Source organism: Artemia sp. Qi Xiang Cuo, chromosome 2 (assembly GCF_049724085.1).
Source record: "Artemia sp. Qi Xiang Cuo chromosome 2, ASM4972408v1, whole genome shotgun sequence".
NCBI classification, from domain to species: domain Eukaryota; kingdom Metazoa; phylum Arthropoda; class Branchiopoda; order Anostraca; family Artemiidae; genus Artemia; species Artemia sp. Qi Xiang Cuo.
In genome coordinates this window covers 10,649,448-10,668,429 of record NC_142795.1, presented here as the reverse complement: position 1 = coordinate 10,668,429, position 18,982 = coordinate 10,649,448, and the positions used below count along the sequence as shown (strand labels likewise).

General features: G+C 35.1%; 1 protein-coding gene across 1 annotated transcript in view; it reads left to right on the top strand.

Moving 5' to 3' along the window:
- The window catches only part of S6kII (Ribosomal protein S6 kinase II), a 245,358-nt gene extending 228,022 nt beyond the window's left edge, over positions 1-17,336 (top strand). The window contains exons 13-16 of the mRNA XM_089105528.1: positions 4,251-4,340; positions 11,381-11,539; positions 12,557-12,792; positions 17,231-17,336. Coding sequence (XP_088961654.1) covers positions 4,251-4,340; positions 11,381-11,539; positions 12,557-12,792; positions 17,231-17,336 — 591 coding nt within the window. The remainder of the gene's footprint in view (positions 1-4,250; positions 4,341-11,380; positions 11,540-12,556; positions 12,793-17,230) is intronic.
- The last annotated feature ends 1,646 nt before the right edge of the window (positions 17,337-18,982 follow it).

Genomic DNA, 18,982 nt, shown 5'->3' with positions numbered 1-18,982 from the left:
AGGGTGGTGAGGGTCTGGAGAAAATTTTTAGGGGGGATTACCGATATGAATGTAAAACTATATGACAGTGAATAAGAAACAACTGTTTTATCCGAATGACAGTATGCTAAGGAGAACTTTTCAGGTGGAGTCATCCGCAAGAAATTTTTTCGGGAGTATTTGCAGCGAGGATGGAATTTTTCTTGGGTAATTTTCCGGGGGGGGTGGAGCATTTTAATGGTAGAGCTTTCCACCGAGGAATTTTCCAACTGAAAATAAGGAGCAACATTAAAACTTAAAACAAACAGAAGTCATTCCGTGTGTGAGGGGGGCTGCATCTTCCTCAATGCCCACCTCTTCACGCTAAAGTTAGACCTCTTGTTCCAATTCTTAAAGAACGACTCCTGAAACACAACGACCGTTTAATAAGATTAAGGAACTTCTCTAAAAGTACTTAAAAACTTTAGCGTGAAGAGAGGGGTATTGAAGAGGGGGCAGCCCCCATCATATACAAAATAACTGTATTCGTTTTAAGTTTTAATGTTGCTACTTACTTTAAGTTGAAAAATCCTGTTTGTTTTTTTTTTAATTTGTTAAAAGGCAGTGACTAGAAAGGAGCCCTATTTGTCGTGACTAAAACAAAGCACTTTGCAATCATGCCTCATGGAGCAAATGCAAAGAAATGTTCTAAAGAGTAGCTGACGACATGAAAAAGCCTCTTCAGGATTCGAGTAAATTTCTTCTTTTGTATCGCATCGCAGTAATATATTCGAATGAGTACCTAGACAACTTAGTCCGCCAAGTAACTCTCCACAAGACTTAGTCACCATCAAAATCAAACCCATGTAGTCTAATCATTTCATTTCTTTATCATAAAACAGTTCTCAGTGGGACAACACTTATTGTATGAAACTTCCATACCACAGGCTTCATGGCGATTTTGTGCAATATCTAATAAGTTATATATTAAATTGAAACTTTGGAACCGTCAGGTCCCAATATATGCAACGTGGAGGGGTCCCATCTCAACCTCTGCCATCTTCACAGAAAGTGTAGATCTCAGGTTGCATCAATGACTATGACATCACTTTCTGGAAGGTTGTGTGAAATTCCTACTTTATGTAGAAAAAACTATGGTTTTCATGGTGACTTCTTTGCTATGGTACACGCCAGAAAAAGTTGGGTGCTGAGATCTGACTCGTTGCCCCAATAAGCTGACGGCAAGACGTGGGACCTTGGTACATCTCTCCACCCCCTATCTGTACCTCTTACCCTGACTTTTTTGGCAAAAAGTTTGATATGTTGCTCGTTTTTGGGCCAGATTCATCAAAAAATGATCTTGATTGAATCTTGAAGCATATTCATCAAATTTTGCATAATTTAGTAGCCAAATTTGACCAGTGGTTCCTCATCCATCCTTCCTGTCCCTACACTCCCTTGCCTCTCCTGGCCTAAATTTTAGCAGACAGGTAGGTATGTTGTATCTTGTTTGAAGCGGAATCAATTTTTAGTCTATATTATTGGTGGCATAAAGGGGCATGTGGCCCCTCCGAAATCACTCCACCCACTCCTATCGAGGACTTGTCGCTTAAGATAGGAATATTGCACCTTCTTTGAACTGAAGTTATACAAAGAACTGCAATTGATAGAATCGAAGTGGGTGTGAGGCCCTCCAAATTTATACCGCTTCTTCCGCTGCCTATTTTTAGTCCAACTGTAGGCATGCTGCATCTAGCTTGAACCAGAATCATGATTTTCCGCCAGATCAAGGATTTTCAGTTTGCACGATTGGAGGACTAGAGTAGGGTCATGTTCATCCAGCTACACTCTTTTCATATCTCCATCGTCGTTTTAGTTGAAAGTTAGTCATGCTGACTTTGTCTGAACCAGAGTCAGAATGATTTTAAAATGAATATGATTGGATGAACAATATGGGGTCGTGGACACTCTTTCTTCCTTCCTGTTTTTCTGGAGAGGCAGGCATTTTGCATTTTATTTGAAGCGGGATTACCCAAGGGTCTTCAACCTGTATCAGTCGATAAATAAAATGGTCAATACATTCCCCCCTTCCCTCTCCCGAATAGCCCCGCTAGTTCTTAACATAAAGGTATGAATATTGTACCCTGTTGGAATCAGAATCATACAAGAATTTTTGATTTGTATGATTAGAGTTGCAAAAGTAAGGCTTGGGCCCCTTACACGACCACCTTCGACCACTTACTTTTCAGCTGTAAGATTGACAGGCATGTATCGCTGATTCTATTGAATTGTATGGGATAAGTACCCTTGGCCAATGGGGAATGTGAAAGATAATATTCCGAGACGGCGTCTCCAAATAGCTTGAAACTGATGGGCCTAGGGAATGGAGTGGATGAATTTTCATAGGCGTCTACTACTTCTGACCCTTTAAAACCCTAACTTACCTTCACAGTAATGTGTCTGCATTCATTTGGAATTTGGTAGAAGGGTCCCTGCAGCTAAGGAAAATACACTACACAAGGGGATGCCATAAGTTTTTATGGCAGGTGCGCTCACTTGCTAGGATCAGGAAATTAAAGCGCCGAAACCCGCATTAGCAAGTGTGTATTCCTCTGAGGAGCCCTGATGTGAGGTGATAATTTGGGAATATTTTCTTAGATTTAAGGTGCTTTTGCTTGGTGTTGTACAACGACTTATATTTATTAATGTTAACTTTGCTTGATTTTGGAAATGATTTTTGGCTAATGGACTGCTTATACTGTTTTGTCCTAGGTGATTGGATGGATGAGTAAGGTCAAGACCTTGTTCAAGTGCTAATTTATCTCAATTACTAAATTAGGAAGACATTTTTTTTTACCAAATAATTACCTGTAACATATTGTAAAATAAAATTTGTCAAATACCTAGGAAACAATTAACATGTTTTATGTGTTGAGACAAAGTAACATAGCTTTACCATTTACATGTTGCAATTTTATAAATAACAGCATAACATTGTTTTAGATTTTTTTTTTTTTTTTTTTTTTTTTTTTTTTTTTTTTGTCAAAGTAATAAAGCATTAGTTTTTATGCATCGTGCGTTTTAAAACTATCAACATAGATTGGAAGATAGACACTAAAGAATAAAATTGGGCTTGAAAACACAACATATTTTAAGACTGTCTATAAGTAACTTGTCCTCAGCTTTTTTTTTAATTCTTTACATATATAGTTTTGTTCTGAGTTTTATTTATTTTTGAGGGACTGACACCCATGGAATTTATTTGATGGAGAAGAAACAAAATCAAAATATTGCTCCAGCAACATTTTGGTCACGGAAGTAGACCAAAGACTGTTATTGCACTTTACGTTTCCCTAGTGTCATAATTCTAATTAGTATTGAATTCGTGATTATTGTTTTCCAGTTTTCAATTTTTTAGTCTTTAGTTTCTTTTTCAGCGACACTGTGTGAATCCACGAATTTTATTTTTAACATGCCATACAACAAAAGAAGAATAAGCTGAGTAAACGAACGAAAGGAAAAAAAATAGACTAACAAAATATTAGAGCTGTTGAGCTCAGTGTTGTTGTCTTTTTAGATTCTGACACATACAGATAGAAGCCGCCCTTCTTCTCCTTAAAAAATGTAACTTAATTTTCACAATTTTCTTTATAATTATCACGGAATTCGCCTATTTCCCTCCTTGTTTTAGTGGCTTTTCCGGAGCATTTTTTTAGAATTCATTTAAAGGCTTGCTCACCAGCTGAGTGCTTAGATTCTATTTGATAAATCATAGACTTTGCCTGAAAATCTATCCCTCCCATCCTTGTCATTTATCAAATTTGGTTTTTCGCTCTAAGCAATTAAAACTAGAATGTTAATTTGACAGAATTACTTTGTAGCCTACGCGTTTTTTTTTTTTTTTTTTATTTATTTTTTTTTTTTTTTTGTTTTTTTTAATAAATTAATTTCTAAAATAAATTTAGAATATCTCAATGTGAGATTATTCTTTCATCATACTTGCATGGAAGAGAGATCTTTACTTAGAGAAACCCGTAAAATTCCTATTTTAGGTATTTTAACCAAATTCCAAGTTTTGATTGTATATTTTTTACATTTAATAGCTATGGGGGGAGAGGGGCTTAAAAGAGTCTGAAACTTGAAAGGGCTGTCTGTACCCCAGATATATTTCCTACACTGAAGGTCCTGATAACAAAGTTTATCTTCCTCAAAATTTTATGAAGGATTTGTGTGTTTTATGATATAATTCAACCTGTTGGGATTTTTTTATTTTTTATTTTATTTTTTTGTAGATGATTAGCAAGTCAAAGAGGGAATGTTCAGAAGAAGTTGAGATTTTGCTTCGGTATGGAAATCATCCTAACATAGTCAAACTTAGGGAAGTGAGTATCAACCTTCTAATAAGCTTCAAATGATTTCTGATTGCATGATTATGCCTTGCCTCGCATGCAGTTGATTGCGTTTTTTACACGGACCTATGTAGGGTCCCTGGATAGGTCCTAAACAGTTTGATATATATAAATATATAAAAATATATATATATATATATATATATATATATATATATATATATATATATATATATATATATATATATATATATATATATATATATATACATATATATATACATATAGATATATATATACATATATATATATATATATATATATATATATATATATATATATATATATATATATATATATATATATATATATATATAGATATATACATATATATATATATATATATATATATATATATATATATATATATATATATATATATATATATATATATATATATATATATATATATATATATATATATATATATATATATATATATATATATATATATATATATATATATATATATATATATATATATATATATATATATATATATATATATATATATCAAACTGTTTAGGACCTATCCAGGGACCCTACATAGGTCCGTGCAAAAAACGCAATCTGATTTGCTGAGGAATTTGATGAAATGACGCCACTGCATTCAATATTGGAAAGACATCAAGATTTTTAAAGAAAATGGTTTTGCCAAACTTATAATGTACTGTAAAAAATCATAAAATTGTTTTTGTGAACTTCCTGTAAAAACACAAGAAAAAAGTTAATTGATTACTACTTGAGAATTGTTGAAATTCCAATAGCGAATATATTTTTCAAAGTTATCAGTAATGTTGATTCGCAACACTTATTTTCTTATCTTTTCATTAGGCAACTAGATGGGTTCGGAAAACCTTCTCAACATACTGTAGCATGGAGACAGCAGGTGCTGTTTTCCCAGCGATGCTTTGATTTCCACATTAAAAATAATTTGTGGCATCCTTTTCATCCTTCCCAATATTCCCTAAGAGATGTAAACATTAAAGAGAGGGACACCGTAATTTCCAAAATCTCTGACGCACATATAAAGGGTCGTAAAATGATGGAAGGAAAAGGGCCTAGCGGTCTGTATGGACAAGATTTCTTAAATTTTGTGAAATGACAGCAGTGGAAATGCTGACTTTTTTTAAAGACGCTCATAGTCGAATAAATATTTCGAAATAACCGTCTATATATATTTATGTACTTTTTATTTGGAAACTTAAAATACCAGAGTAACTGTTTTTTCTGACCTAATCAAAATGGACGATCATGGAAAGTTAAGTGAGGGCTCATTTTGTACCTACTTCTGAGTTACGGTGTTCTTTTACCTGGCGGTTCTTAATAGGCACTTTCTATTAAAAAAAAAAAAAAAAAGTCTGGCATGTTGCAGCTTCTGAAGACCCAGAATCTTTACAAGAATCAAAATCTACGTAGTTGGATGTACTGACTGACCCTATAGCCCCTCCACCCCCTCTGAACCATCCACTTTTTAGAAGAAAAGTGGGCGTGTTGCATCTTGTTTAAATCGGTGTCGGGTTACGATTTTCTATCTTAATGCAGAAACAAGCTAAGTTTAAGCTGATAGAATAAATCGGTGGAAAACAAGGACCTGAATTGATGCAATTTGTGATTTGATGCAAAAAACGTGTTAATTCCAATATGTGGAGTCTCGGTGACGTAGTGCAAAAGAAGCAATATTCAGTCTTAGTGCAAAAATAACGAACATCCTGATTTTCTGTTAAAATAAGCTGAGTCAAGTGTAGGCCTAAAAATGAGCTTATGTCAACTAAGTCGAAAAACGAGTCAAACGAGTCAATATCCTGCATAAAAATAAGCAAAGTTCCAGCTGCAGTTAGTCCTTCTACACTGCAGTTTTTTAGTTCTAAGTTAGACTGTTAGCACCTTGTTTAAGTTGGAACCATTAAAAGACCTCAATTCATATGTTTGGAAACACAAATTTGGCCCTTGACCCCTCACTCCCTTTCTTGTCGCCAACTATTTAGCTAAGGTGTGAATATCTCGCTCGTCGTCTAAACAGAAAAGATTGGAAAACTATAGTGGCCGAACCCTTATCTTCCTTCCCTATTCTTCCTTTGGTACTGCTCGTCTCGTAAAGCTGCATCAGCAGTACGATTCACTTTAGTAAGCATCAACATATTCGTAAAATCGTTTTTTATTAATTGAAGATATAAATGCTCCGTATAGAATCTGCCTGGACCTTATTAGATGAATATAATCTTGCTCAATATTTCTTGTAGCTTACTTTCTAGTCTTTCATACCGTTCTGAATAAACAATCTCTTACCGATACAACAAATGTGATTCTTCAGTTGTTGATTACCTCTGTGGGCACCTTAATATGCGTTGTTTAGGCCCTTTAACTGAAAATTTGGTTCATCTCAAAGTGGTGCTGTATCCAATTTGGTTTACTCTGTACTCAGATAGCCAAGGCCCAGGGTGTTTTTTTTTTCACAGTTGAAAAAAGTTTGAAAAAATAGGAAGTAAATTTGTGCGAACCAAGATCAGAATTTTGGAAGCTACACTGATGACAGTGGTCAAGTACGGTTCTGAAGTGGCTGCGCTCCGGAAGAGAAAGGTGGGTTTGCTAGATATTTTAGGTACCCGACTGACTGACCCTATCTTAAACAGTAAGCTATATGAAAAACATGGTTCAATCCCCCTTTCTAGGGCTATAATGAAAGAAAGGTGGATATGGCAAGGACACGTTCTGCGGATGAATGATGACAGAATGCCAAAGGTATTCCTTATCGGCCAACTGTCTAGGGTCAAACGAAAAGCAGATCGTCCCCGAATGGGTTGGGACTATGTCGTGAGAAAAGATTCAAGGGAAATGGAAACTTCTTGGGAGGGCTTGAATAGATTGGGATGGAGGAGGAGCGTCCTTAGCTCTATTGGTCTAAGGCGGCTTGGTGCTCCAGTGAGTTGTTGTTAGTAGTAGTAGTAGTAGTGCAACAAGATCCAAAATCTCTTCTGCTCAGAAACCATACTTGTAGGGCATCTCCATTTAAAGTTCGATAATTGGTTGAGGCTGTTTTAGCCTCAAATCCTCGAATCTTGCCCAGAAGGCTGTTGGCCTTTAAGTTTTAACTTCTACATTGTCAAAAGTCAAACAATTGCCTGATCCTTTTTGTGTCTTATTACTTTTGTCAATCCAATCCTAGGCCTATCTATTTTTGACTGGCAAAAAAAAACCTCTGTTAGCTCTTTCCAGTTTACATCTATACTTTACAACTTTTTACGTTTGTTTTTACCTCTCTTTTCGTACTCATTGCAGTTCTTCGCGGAAGCCCATGGTATTCTCAACAATGGGTATCCAAAGAGGGAATGCAATAGACTGTTTTCTAGAGCTGAATGCTATTTTTTATTGCAAGCTTTCTGAAACGTTTTCAATATTTCCGAATCTTTTAATATAGCTGGAGGCAAAGAGTATAGGTAACTTATAAGAGTGGAAAATAGCACTAGTGTCTGTCAGTGCCGCCTAGCGTCTGGCGACATTTGGCATTTTTTCAAGCTTTGTAATTGTTTTTCTGTCAGGAACTGAGATCAGATACTTATTCTCTAATTTCACCAATTACACTAATTGAATTAATTATTCTTATTATGACACTGAAAAATGCCAAGTGTCTGAAGCAAAGACGTACAGAAAGTAAGTAACCTATTTTAGTCGGCATTCCCTTTTCCCATTTCGTGTAAGCCTAAAGACAGACAAAGGATGTCTGGAGAAGAAATGCAATTCGACGAAAAACAAATACACTTAACCTTATGTGAATAAGGATAGTATTTACTCAGAAACATTTTGGAATATGTCTAATTGACATAATTGTAAATGTTGGTTAGATCAAACAAAGAAATGTCTAGGTTTGTAAGTGAAAAAGAAACATTTTAGTGATCGTTGTTGCATGTAGATGTGAGGACAATGGATGGCTCTTTTCTTCAGTCTGAAAGAATCTTTGCCTTCGGAAAAAAGACAAAATATCGATATGCGTTTTTTTTAATACAGACAATATTTTCTTCTCCAGAAGATTTTTGTTTAGAAATGTTTTTTTTGTTAGAATCCACCGCAAGGGAGGAAGCTCCTTCGCTTGTTTCAAATGAAATAAAATTTGGTCTATCTTTTTGTTTTATTTATGAATTAGGTAAATACGAACTTTTCACAAGTAATTAACGACGTAAGATGCTCTCAAAAAAAAGTATTCGCAATGAAAAGCAGCTTTTTTTAGGTATGAAGAGCAGAAGAATATTTCTTATGAAAAAACCATGACCTGCCTCCTCCTCCCAAAACGCCAATATTAGATTTTTTTTTTCGCGATATTTTCCGTATTTCATTTGGTTTTCGTATCCACAATTTTTTTATACTTTTGTTAAATTTAGGCCTCCTCACAGAGCATCAGTGTCAAAACCATTATTTTTAAAATCAATGCTTGTGAATATATTAAAAGATGTTGCATCGATGACTGTGACATTACTTTCTGGAAGGTTGTGTGCAATTCCTACTTTATGCAAAAAAAACGATGGTTTTCATGGTGACTTCTTTGCTATGGTACACGCCAGAAAAAGTTGGGTGCTGAGACTTTACTCGTTGCCCCAATAAGCTGACAGGAAGATGTGGGACCTTGGTACATCTCTCCACCCCCTATCTGTACCTCTTACCCCAACTTTTTTTTGGAAAAAAGGTTGATATTGTGCACGTTTTTGGACCAAAATCATCACAAAATGATCTTGATAGAATCTTGAAGCAGATTCACCAAATTTTGTATAATTTAGTAGCCAAATTTGACCAGTGGCTCTTCCATCCACCCTACCTGTCCCTACACCGCCTTGCGCCTGCTAGCCTAATTTTTAGCAGACAGGTAGGTATGTTGTTTCTTGTTTGAAGCGCAATCAATTTTTAGTCTATATTATTGGTGGCATAAAGGGGCATGTGGCCCGTCCGAAATCCCTCAACCCAGACGTATCGACAACTTATCGCTTAATATAGGCATATTGCACCTTCTTTGACCTGAAATTATACAAAGAACTGCAATTGATACCATTAGTGAATCGAAGTGGGTGTGCAGTCCCTCCAAATTCATGCCTCTTCTTCCGTTGCCAATTTTTAATCCAACTGTAGGCATGCTGCATCTAGCTTGAACCAGAATCATCATTTTCCACCAGATCAAGGATTTTCAGTTTGCACGATTGGAGGACAAGAGTAGGGTCATGTTCCTCCAGCTACACTCTTTTCATATCTCCATCATCGTTTTAGTTGAAACTAGTCATGTTGCCTTTGTCTGAACCAGAGTCTGAATGATTTTAAAATAGATATGATTGGATGAAAAAATGTGGGGTCGTGGACACTCTTTCTTCCTTCCTATTTTTTCTGGAGAGGCAGGCTTGTTGCATTTTATTTGAAGTGGAATTACCCAAGGATCTTCAACCTGTATCAGCCGAGAAATAAAATTGTCAATACATTCCCCCCTCCCCCTCTCCCGAATAGCCCTGCCAGTTCTTAACATAAAGGTAAGCATATTGTATCCTGTCGGAATCAGAATCATACAAGAATTTTTTTATATGCATGATTGGAGTTACAAAAGTGAGGCTTGGGCTCCTACACGAACATCTCTAACCACTGACTTTTCAGCTGTAAGATTGACAGGCATTTATCACTGATTGTTTTGTAATGTATGGGGCAAGTACCCTTGGCTCATGGGGAATGTGAAAGATAATATTCTGAGACGGCATCTCCAAATAGCTTGAAACTTATGGGCCTAGTAATTTTGGGCCTAGGGAATGGAGTGGATGGATTTTCATAGGCGTCTACTACTTTTGACCCTTAAGAACCCTAACTTACCTTCTACACTAATGTGTCTGCATCCATTTTGAATTTGATAGAAGGGTCAGTATTAGATTTTTTTTTTTCGCGATATTTTTCGTATTTTCGTTTGGTTTTCGTATTCGCCAATTGTTTTTATACTCTTGTTAAATTTAGGCCTCCTCACAAAACGTCACTGTTAAAACCCTTATTTCTAAAATCAATGCTTGTGAATATATTAAAAGATGCTGTGGATATAGCAAAACAGGTGAAAATGAAGGGGCTAGCCGCTTGTCATCTTCTATTGCTAAAGTTAAATCTAATACGGTTTTTTCAAGGAATTAAAATGTCCTGTCATCTTCCTAAAAGGTCCTAGCCGAGTGGTTAGCGCTCTGGACTTGAACTCCTGAGATCAGGAGTTGGAGTCGTGGTCTCGCTGATTCTTTGGTTTTGGACGGGGGTCAATAATGTGACCCTGTAAGCTCAGCCATAGTCGACCCAGCTCTACATGGGTACCTGGAGAAATCTGGGGGGAAAACACGGGAAGCGTCGGATGATATGTCCCCAACCTCGCATGGCGCTCCCGGCCTACGTCATTGAATCAGGAGATCGGTACTTGCGCAACGCAGACCATTGGTCAGGATGCGAAAAAGTTTTTTTTACCAAAAGGTTAATTTTTTTATATCCTTTATAATCCTATAGACTGAAGCATTTTTTTTCCCTGTCCCTCTCTCCTCTTTCCTCCTTCTCCTCTTATTCCACTTTCCTCTTCCTTCTTCTCCTCTTTTCTCTTTAATCTTCTTTCAGAGGGTAAATTAAGTGATTAAATGGAATTGTATTATGAACCACGGTTTAAGTATGTAAATAGTTGATATGTTTTAGTTTGTGAGATAGATGTAATTAGAGTTTCTATTAATATTTTTTAAGCTAGGTTTGCCTTGAGTTACCAAGGCAAACGGGTTACACAAATGGGTTTAAGCCAAATGGGTTACCAAATATAGAACTACTTAGACCATAAGCTACTCTGTGTCTCTCATCTCTGTTTGCAAATTTAATATCAAATGTCACCCCTCCTTCTCTTTCTCTCTCCTCCCTCTCCTTCTGTCAAACAAAAAATCTCTCTTTCCCTGTTTTCAGACATATATTAACAGTTTATCACAGTTTATATATGTAGCTAAGTTTTTTTTTTGCTGATTTATAATCATTCTTCTTTTCAGGTTTACGAAGATGATCAATTTGTTTATTTAATACAAGAATACTGCCGAGGAAGAGATCTTTTAGAACGGATATTTAGGCAAAAGTCTTTCACAGAACGAGAAGCTGCCAATATATTTTTTGTATTAGTGAACACAATTGAGTACCTTCACAAACACGGAGTAAGTACGGATGAGTCTATCGTCCGTAATCAATATTTATTTCAGCTTAAAACCCTGTTTAAAGTTTCTGTAAAATGAAAACTGCTGGTAACTCATTTCTATCATCTTTTTTTAAATATACTTTTTTTTTAAACAGAAAAAAAGACACTCATGACTTTTCATAGAAGTTTTAAAAAATTACCCAAATACTTTCAAAAACAAAAATTGTTGTGTTTTTTCGTGTTTTTTTCTATGTCGTTTTACACCAGGCCGAAGACAAAAGTTGCTCTCGTACTTTTGTCGAAAAAGTACTATAGCTATATTTGAGAAAATATTTTGAAACTAATTTATGCGTTTGTGACTATGGTCCAAATTATTTTACGATCCGGAAATTGCTTAAAACAAGTTAGCTGGTTACTTTCGGAAAATTATAGGTTGGATTCAAATAAACTTAGACCTTTAAATAACGGTTGAATTTTTTCCTCGTGGGATATAGCTTATTGCAATACAGCCGATGGAAGCAAGACATTTTCTTTCAAAGGGAATATTTTTCATTGGCTGTCAGTGATGAAATTTACTGCAATCATTTGCGATAAACTATATTGGAGGTGATGTTTAGGGGATTGAAAGTAATTAGGGGATTGAAAGTAATTTTTATATATATTGAAGTATAAAGTAAGGAAAAACAGTGAAACTGAAAAGGAACAGAAATAATCCCTTATATGAGGAGGGCTATCTCCTCTTTAATCCCTTGGTCTTTACGCTAAGGTTGGACTTTTTGTCACCATTCTTGAAGAATGACTGCTGAAACACAAGGGTCGTTTATTCGAAATAAGAAGCTTTTTTTGAAGCACTTAAAAACTTTAGCCTAGCGAGTGAAGGATTGAGGACGGGGTAGCCCCCCTTGTTTACGGAAAATGTTCTGTTTGCTTTAAGTTTTAATGTTGCTCATTACTTTCAGTTGAAAAAACTTTATTTAATTATAGGAAAGATATAGTTTATGTTGCGAATATACTAATTTTAATATTTTATATGCAGGTTGTTCATAGGGATCTCAAGCCAGAAAATATTCTATTCGCTACTGAAGATGGTGGCCCACCAACTTTGAGGCTTTGCGACTTTGGTTTTGCTAAACAATTAAGAGAAAACGGACTTCTAGTCACGCCTTGCTACACTGCCAATTACGTTGCTCCTGAAGTTCTAAAGAAACAGGGCTATGACGCCGCCTGTGACATTTGGAGCCTTGGGGTAATGCTCTATGTAATGCTTTCAGGGTAAGTGCCTCTGTTTACCCATACATAAGCCTTTTTTTTATTATAAATATCTGAAGAAAATATTTTTTTCATGCGAAAGTGCACACACAAACACATAATTTTTTTTTTGGCGCAACGCAAAAAATTAATTATATCCCTCTTCTTATTTTAAAAAAAAAAAAGCTCTATCCTACATAGCGAACATTTTGCTATCGGATATTGTGGCCAACCAATGCCTTGACTTTGTGATATTTTTTTTTTTTGATACTTTAAGTGAAAAACACTTGCAACTAGTAAATTATATAAAAAATATAAGATATTATAGGATAAATAGTAAGAATTTTGAAATTTCGGGCTGGAAAAGGACTTGAAACGCTCCTCATCACCTCTGGCTGCATGGGTGTGACGCCGCTTGTGACACCTAAAGCCTTGGATTAATTCTGTTATTGAAGCTTTTGGGTTAGTGCTTGTATTTTCCACCAATTTTAATGCTGAATTGTAGGGGTCTTGACGTGACAACTGGATTATCCGAAATGCAATATAGCGTGGGATGGCCCTTCTTCACTCGAAGTTTGGTTTGTAATTTTATAATCTTTTTACATAAATTAACTTTAATGTCACCTACACTAAATTCAAACCTTGAGTTAGTTTTTTTTCAGATTGGGGTAGCCAAACATAATTGATTAGAACGAAGTAGCCTACTCTGCTCTAAAGATCATACCTAACATACCTAAATAATAACAATTTCATGGAAAAACCCAGAATAAAGTTATTATTGGGGTACATAATGCTGTTGTTTCATTACATCAATGTAATTTCTTAACATCTTTACATCAATATAGTTCCATTACATCAGTAGCCTACATCAATGTGTTTTATAGAAAAATTTCCGAAATATTAAGTGCTTCAAGTATCTTTTTGAACTTTACATTAAAATAGTGCATAGATATGAGGCTACTGAAACCACCCTGTGTCTAAATCACATTTTGAAGTAAATTGAATTTTCAATAAAAACAAATAAAAGAAAAGGGTTAAGGCTAGGGGCATCTCCCTGTTATGTTTGATTGCTTCTGCTCTTTTTAATTTAAAATCTTTTTTTGTTTATATACAGGTCCAGATTTACCAATAGGCCCACTAGGCCCGCCCGGTCCTAGGGGTGCACAATACCAGAGGGCACAATAAATTATCAATGAGTGATTTTGTTTCTTAACGAAAACTGGATTGGTGAGGTTTATCGTCAAAGTGCCAGGTGCACTCTGCCGCCGCGCTGCCTATTCACAGAAAAGTAATTTTAAAATAACAGTAATTCCGTGGCCACTTAAAAACTGTCAGATGTCTCCCAAAAATGGAAGCTGAGAGTTCGGTATCACCTCTCTCTTTTATTATTTTTGGCTAATCAGTTGTGTTCTGTTCAGTGCTTCCACTATCCTCAGTTTTCGAGGAATAATATAGCAAAACGGAGCGGCAAAAACGCTTGAGCCTAGAAGCTTCAACTTTAAATCCGGTCTTGCTTATATATTAGAATATAAGCTCCCATTTAATTGCGTCTTAATTTATTTTCAATCTGCTGCAAGTTGAAGTTGTTTGAAGATTGGGGGGCTGAGGGTGGCTGTCACCTTCATATTTAAGGTAACTTCTATTTGTTTTATCTTTTAACCTTGATTTTTACTGTCATATGAAAGTCAATTGACTTTAATTTTATTCAATGGTGACAAAGTTGTATTTTTTAACCATTTCTATTTTTATCATTAGATTTCCTTTTTTTTTACAAAAATTGATAAGCAAATAAAGCGTAATACTTCTGGCCTTTTGACGTTAAAATACCTCTTTTTTTAATAGTGTTCCCATTCAAATAGCCCCGCATTCAGTTCTCACCTCCACTTCTTCCTATGCGTTTTTTTATGCTCGAATAAATAACCTTAGAACTTTTGAAAGTTGTCCATGTGCGAGTGGGTGACAACTTTCTGAGCTTGTGAAACTGTTGAAATCAATTTAGCTTTGAGTTCTGACTAGTTACACTCAGAATTTGTGAATTGTTTCTTGTTGATGTTCCTATTGAACTTGGGAAGAGTAGTTTAGTTGGCTTAAACTTGAACTTAAATAGAATGTCATAATATAATAAACATAAACTTCGACAATAAGCTTACGCTGGAATTATCTACAAAAACTTGTCTAGAGGTAGAAAACTTAGCAGTGAAGTTGGTGGTAGCCATCTGTGACAATTGTGACGCCAGCTTGTTTTCTGGCGTTCCAAATTAATATTTTTTCAGGATCATGGGGATTTTATTTAGTCCACCAATAGGGTTGGTCTAAGGTCTTATTTTTAAATGTTGAAAATAAGGTAACATGATTATGTATTGGAGAGATTCATTGATAAATCGTACTCTAAATAGCTAAGCGTCACGTAGTGTTAACTGTATCTTAAGTTTTGCCTTTAAAAACGTATTTTGAATTCTTGTTTCGCTAATATTTTATCATTAGCTTTAATGAACAGTTTTAAATGATAATTCCTGTAGGTAAATAGGAAGAAATCTGATTTATTTTTTTTTCTTGTTCTTTTTTCTTTACTTTTTGGTTTCCTATGAATTTGATGTTTCTGGATTGGTTTTGGTTGTTTGTTACAGCATGAATTTTTTTAGTTTTATGGATTTTTTTTTTTTTGTATGTTGCTTTTATATTTTTTTTTTTTTTCATTTTTCTTCCTAACCATTAAGCCTTACGTGGGGGAGTATGTTGAAGTTGTTTTTCTTGTAAATTTAGTGTTGAATAAATGAACTCTGGAGTATTCAATCTGTAGAAAACCTGTTGTCTAACTATTGACGGAAAGCACAGGCCAAGATGGTGATTTCTGCTTATTAGCCCATTATTTCGATAAATACCTAGCTGTCAAACATGATACCTATCTCATCCGGATATTTTTTACTTTTATAAGAGTACTCTGCTCGTCTCTAGGAACTTTTCTCCTGCATTGTGAGTTTTTGATAGAACGATCATACCCAGTTGGCTGCTGCCGTTAGAAAACAAAGTTATACCTGATTCTGGCCCAATTATTACTGACATTTTTCAGTTAGCTCACAGAAACAGAATTGGTAATTAGCAAAAACTTTGTTACTAATAGTTCATGTAAATATATTAATTAGTAGGGAAATTTACAAATGGGTTTGGTTTTTGGATTAAAATTGAAAAATTTATTGCCCTTCTAAATTAACTACAAATGCAACAAAAGAGTAATATTATGGCATTCCCCATTCAGTACCTTTTCTAAATATATCATATGCTACTGTGACTGTTAGTCAGGGGGTAACCTCCAACAGAATTATCAATATTTGTTAAGAGGTTTTTTTTCCATTTTATATACTTTTATTTTAGTTCACCCATTTTTGAAGTTTTGTTTTCCTCTCGAAAAAAGCTCTGTGTGAGTGGTTGTAATGAATAAGTTAATGAACGATGGAAGCGTTCTGAACTGTTCGAGAATTTCGTTAACAATTTTTAGTAACAGCTTTCTCATAACCCGCGGAAACACAATTGTTAGTCAAGTTGTTCCTAACAATTTTTGGTTAGATAGGATCTCCCCCCCCCTCCTTTATATATATATATGCTGTGTGGAATTCAGTTAAGATAGACCCTAACTGCTTGAAAATGATAAGCTGTATTCATTGCTTGTCCAAATATTTTCAAACTCATGTGACGACCTCCTTTCTCTCTCTCTCTCTCTGTCTCTATGTATGCTGGCATGGAAGTTCATTTATAGTCAATTAACTGCGTCAAACGATGAATCGCATTCGTTAGTTGTCCCATTATTTGTACATTAAGGAGAGGGTCTCCCTTCTCTCTAAATATGCTAGTATGGAAGTGAATAAAGATAAATAAATAACTGCATTAAAATAGTGGACCGTATTCGTAAGTTAGTCCAACTATTCTTAAACTCAGGGGAGAATCCTCTCCCTTCCTATGTATGCTCGTATGGAAGTGAGTAAAAATAGATAATAAACTGCGTGAAAGTCATTCGCACCGTATTCGTTAGCTGTCCCATTATTTTAAAACTGGTTTCATAATAAACTAGATTACCTTCTTCCATCTTTCAGTTTTCCCATCAAAGGTAATCCTTTTAATCGTTAGTAAGCTCTAGCTTTCTTTAATGTACCTTTAAAAGGCCAAAGGCATTGACTTTCTTGCCAACGTTTTATAAGGTTAGAGACAGAAATGTTTTTTATCTTCTCTTTTTAAAGCAGCTTATGCCTGTCGTGTCCATTCTAAAAGGGTAATTAAGGGTGCAATTTATTAGGCTAGAAATAAAAATATTTTTTGCGATTAATGATGAAGACCACACTGCCTTACCATGCTACAAAAGTTAATCGGGAACTTTTTAAAAACAGTGAATAAAATCTGTAGACATTTTTTTTCTTTCTTCAAAAATTTTTTCATTAATTTCTTATATTTTGATCAGCTTTTGTCCCAGGTCTGGCTGCTCCACGTGGAATAATGACCGAAATAAACCGTTTGTGGTAAATATAGATCAAAGTCTGTTTTTTTTTAGTCTTTTATTGCTCATTGCGTATATTTGAAAAAAAAAACTTTTTTGTTTATATTTTGTTTGACCTTAGTTTATCTGTGGTTGTTTGTTTTTTTTTTACCATAAAAGATGTATATATATATATATATATATATATATATATATATATATATATATATATATATATATATATATATATATATATATATATATATATATATATATATATATATATTACTACTACTGCTAACAACTCACCGCAGCACCAAGCAGCCTAAGACCAACACAGATAAGTACACTCCTCCTCCATCCCAATCTATTCAAAGCCTCCCTTTTTACACCCGCCCACGAAGTTCCCATTGCCTTTAAATCTTTCTTTATGACATCCTCCCACCCCAGATGGGGAGGACCTGCTTTCCGTTTAGCCCTAGACGGTTGGCCGAAAAGAACAATCTTCGGCAATCTGTCATCCTTCATCCGCACAACGTGCCCTAGTCACCTTAACCTTTCTTTCATTATAGCCCTAGAGAGCGGTATTGAACAACATTTTTCGTATAGCCTATTGTTTGAAATACGGTCAGGCAGACGGGTACCCAGAACAATCCTTAAGCAATTTCTCTGGAAAACATCTAGCAAATCTTCATCCGCTTTTCGGAGCATCCATGCTTCAGAGCCATATTTGACCACTGTCATCACTGTAGCTTCCAATATTTTAATCTTCGTTCGCAGATATATCTTCCTATTCTTCCAAACTTTTTTTTCAACTGTGAAAACACACACTGAGCCTTGGTTATTCTACTTTTAACATTTTCACTGCTTCCACCATCATTACTAATATTACTACCAATGTGAGTGAAGTTGCTAACTTGATCAATTTTTTCGTTATCCGATTTCACCTTTTCCTCTTCACTTATTCCTAGCCTTAGTGACTTAGTCATCTTAACATTAATTTTCGAACCTATTCTAATACCCTATACTTGCAAAGCCTCTAAAGTTTCATTCATTTTGCTCACTAATCTACGATGCGTAAATCATTAGCATAATCTAAATCCAGGAGACTGTTTCCTCCCCATTTGATTCCGTGGTTTGTCATTGTCTTTCATGTGCTTCTTAAGACAAAGTCCATCAAAATGATCTATATAAAGGGGGATAGATCACAACCCTGCTTAACTCCTGATTTAATACAAAACCAGCAGCTAACCTCATTTCCTACCTTAACCGCAGCAGTGTTATTCTCGTACGTAGCACTAATCACTTTAATGTATTTGTCTGGTATACCATATAATGATATAACCTTTACTAAAGCTCTTCTATCAACATAATCGATCGCTTGCTCATAATCTATAAAACTTAGGACCAAAGGTGTTTGAAAACTCTGGCACTTCTCAATTATTAGCCTAAGAATGAAAAGTTGGTCGACACATCCTCTACCTTTTCTAAACCGCACTGTTTTTCTCTTAAAACTTTGTCTACGGCATCTCTTAGTCTAAAAAGTATCATATTACTAAGTAATTTACTACCTACAAAGACCAGACTATTGCCTCGATAATTACCACACTCAGTTTTATCACCTATCTTATAAAGTGGCTTAATTAAGGTTTTCCTAAAATCGTTAGGTACTTCTCCTTTTCACAAATCATATACGTCATAATCGTCAGTAACTTATTTCTAACCTCAGAGCCACCATATTTAAGAAAC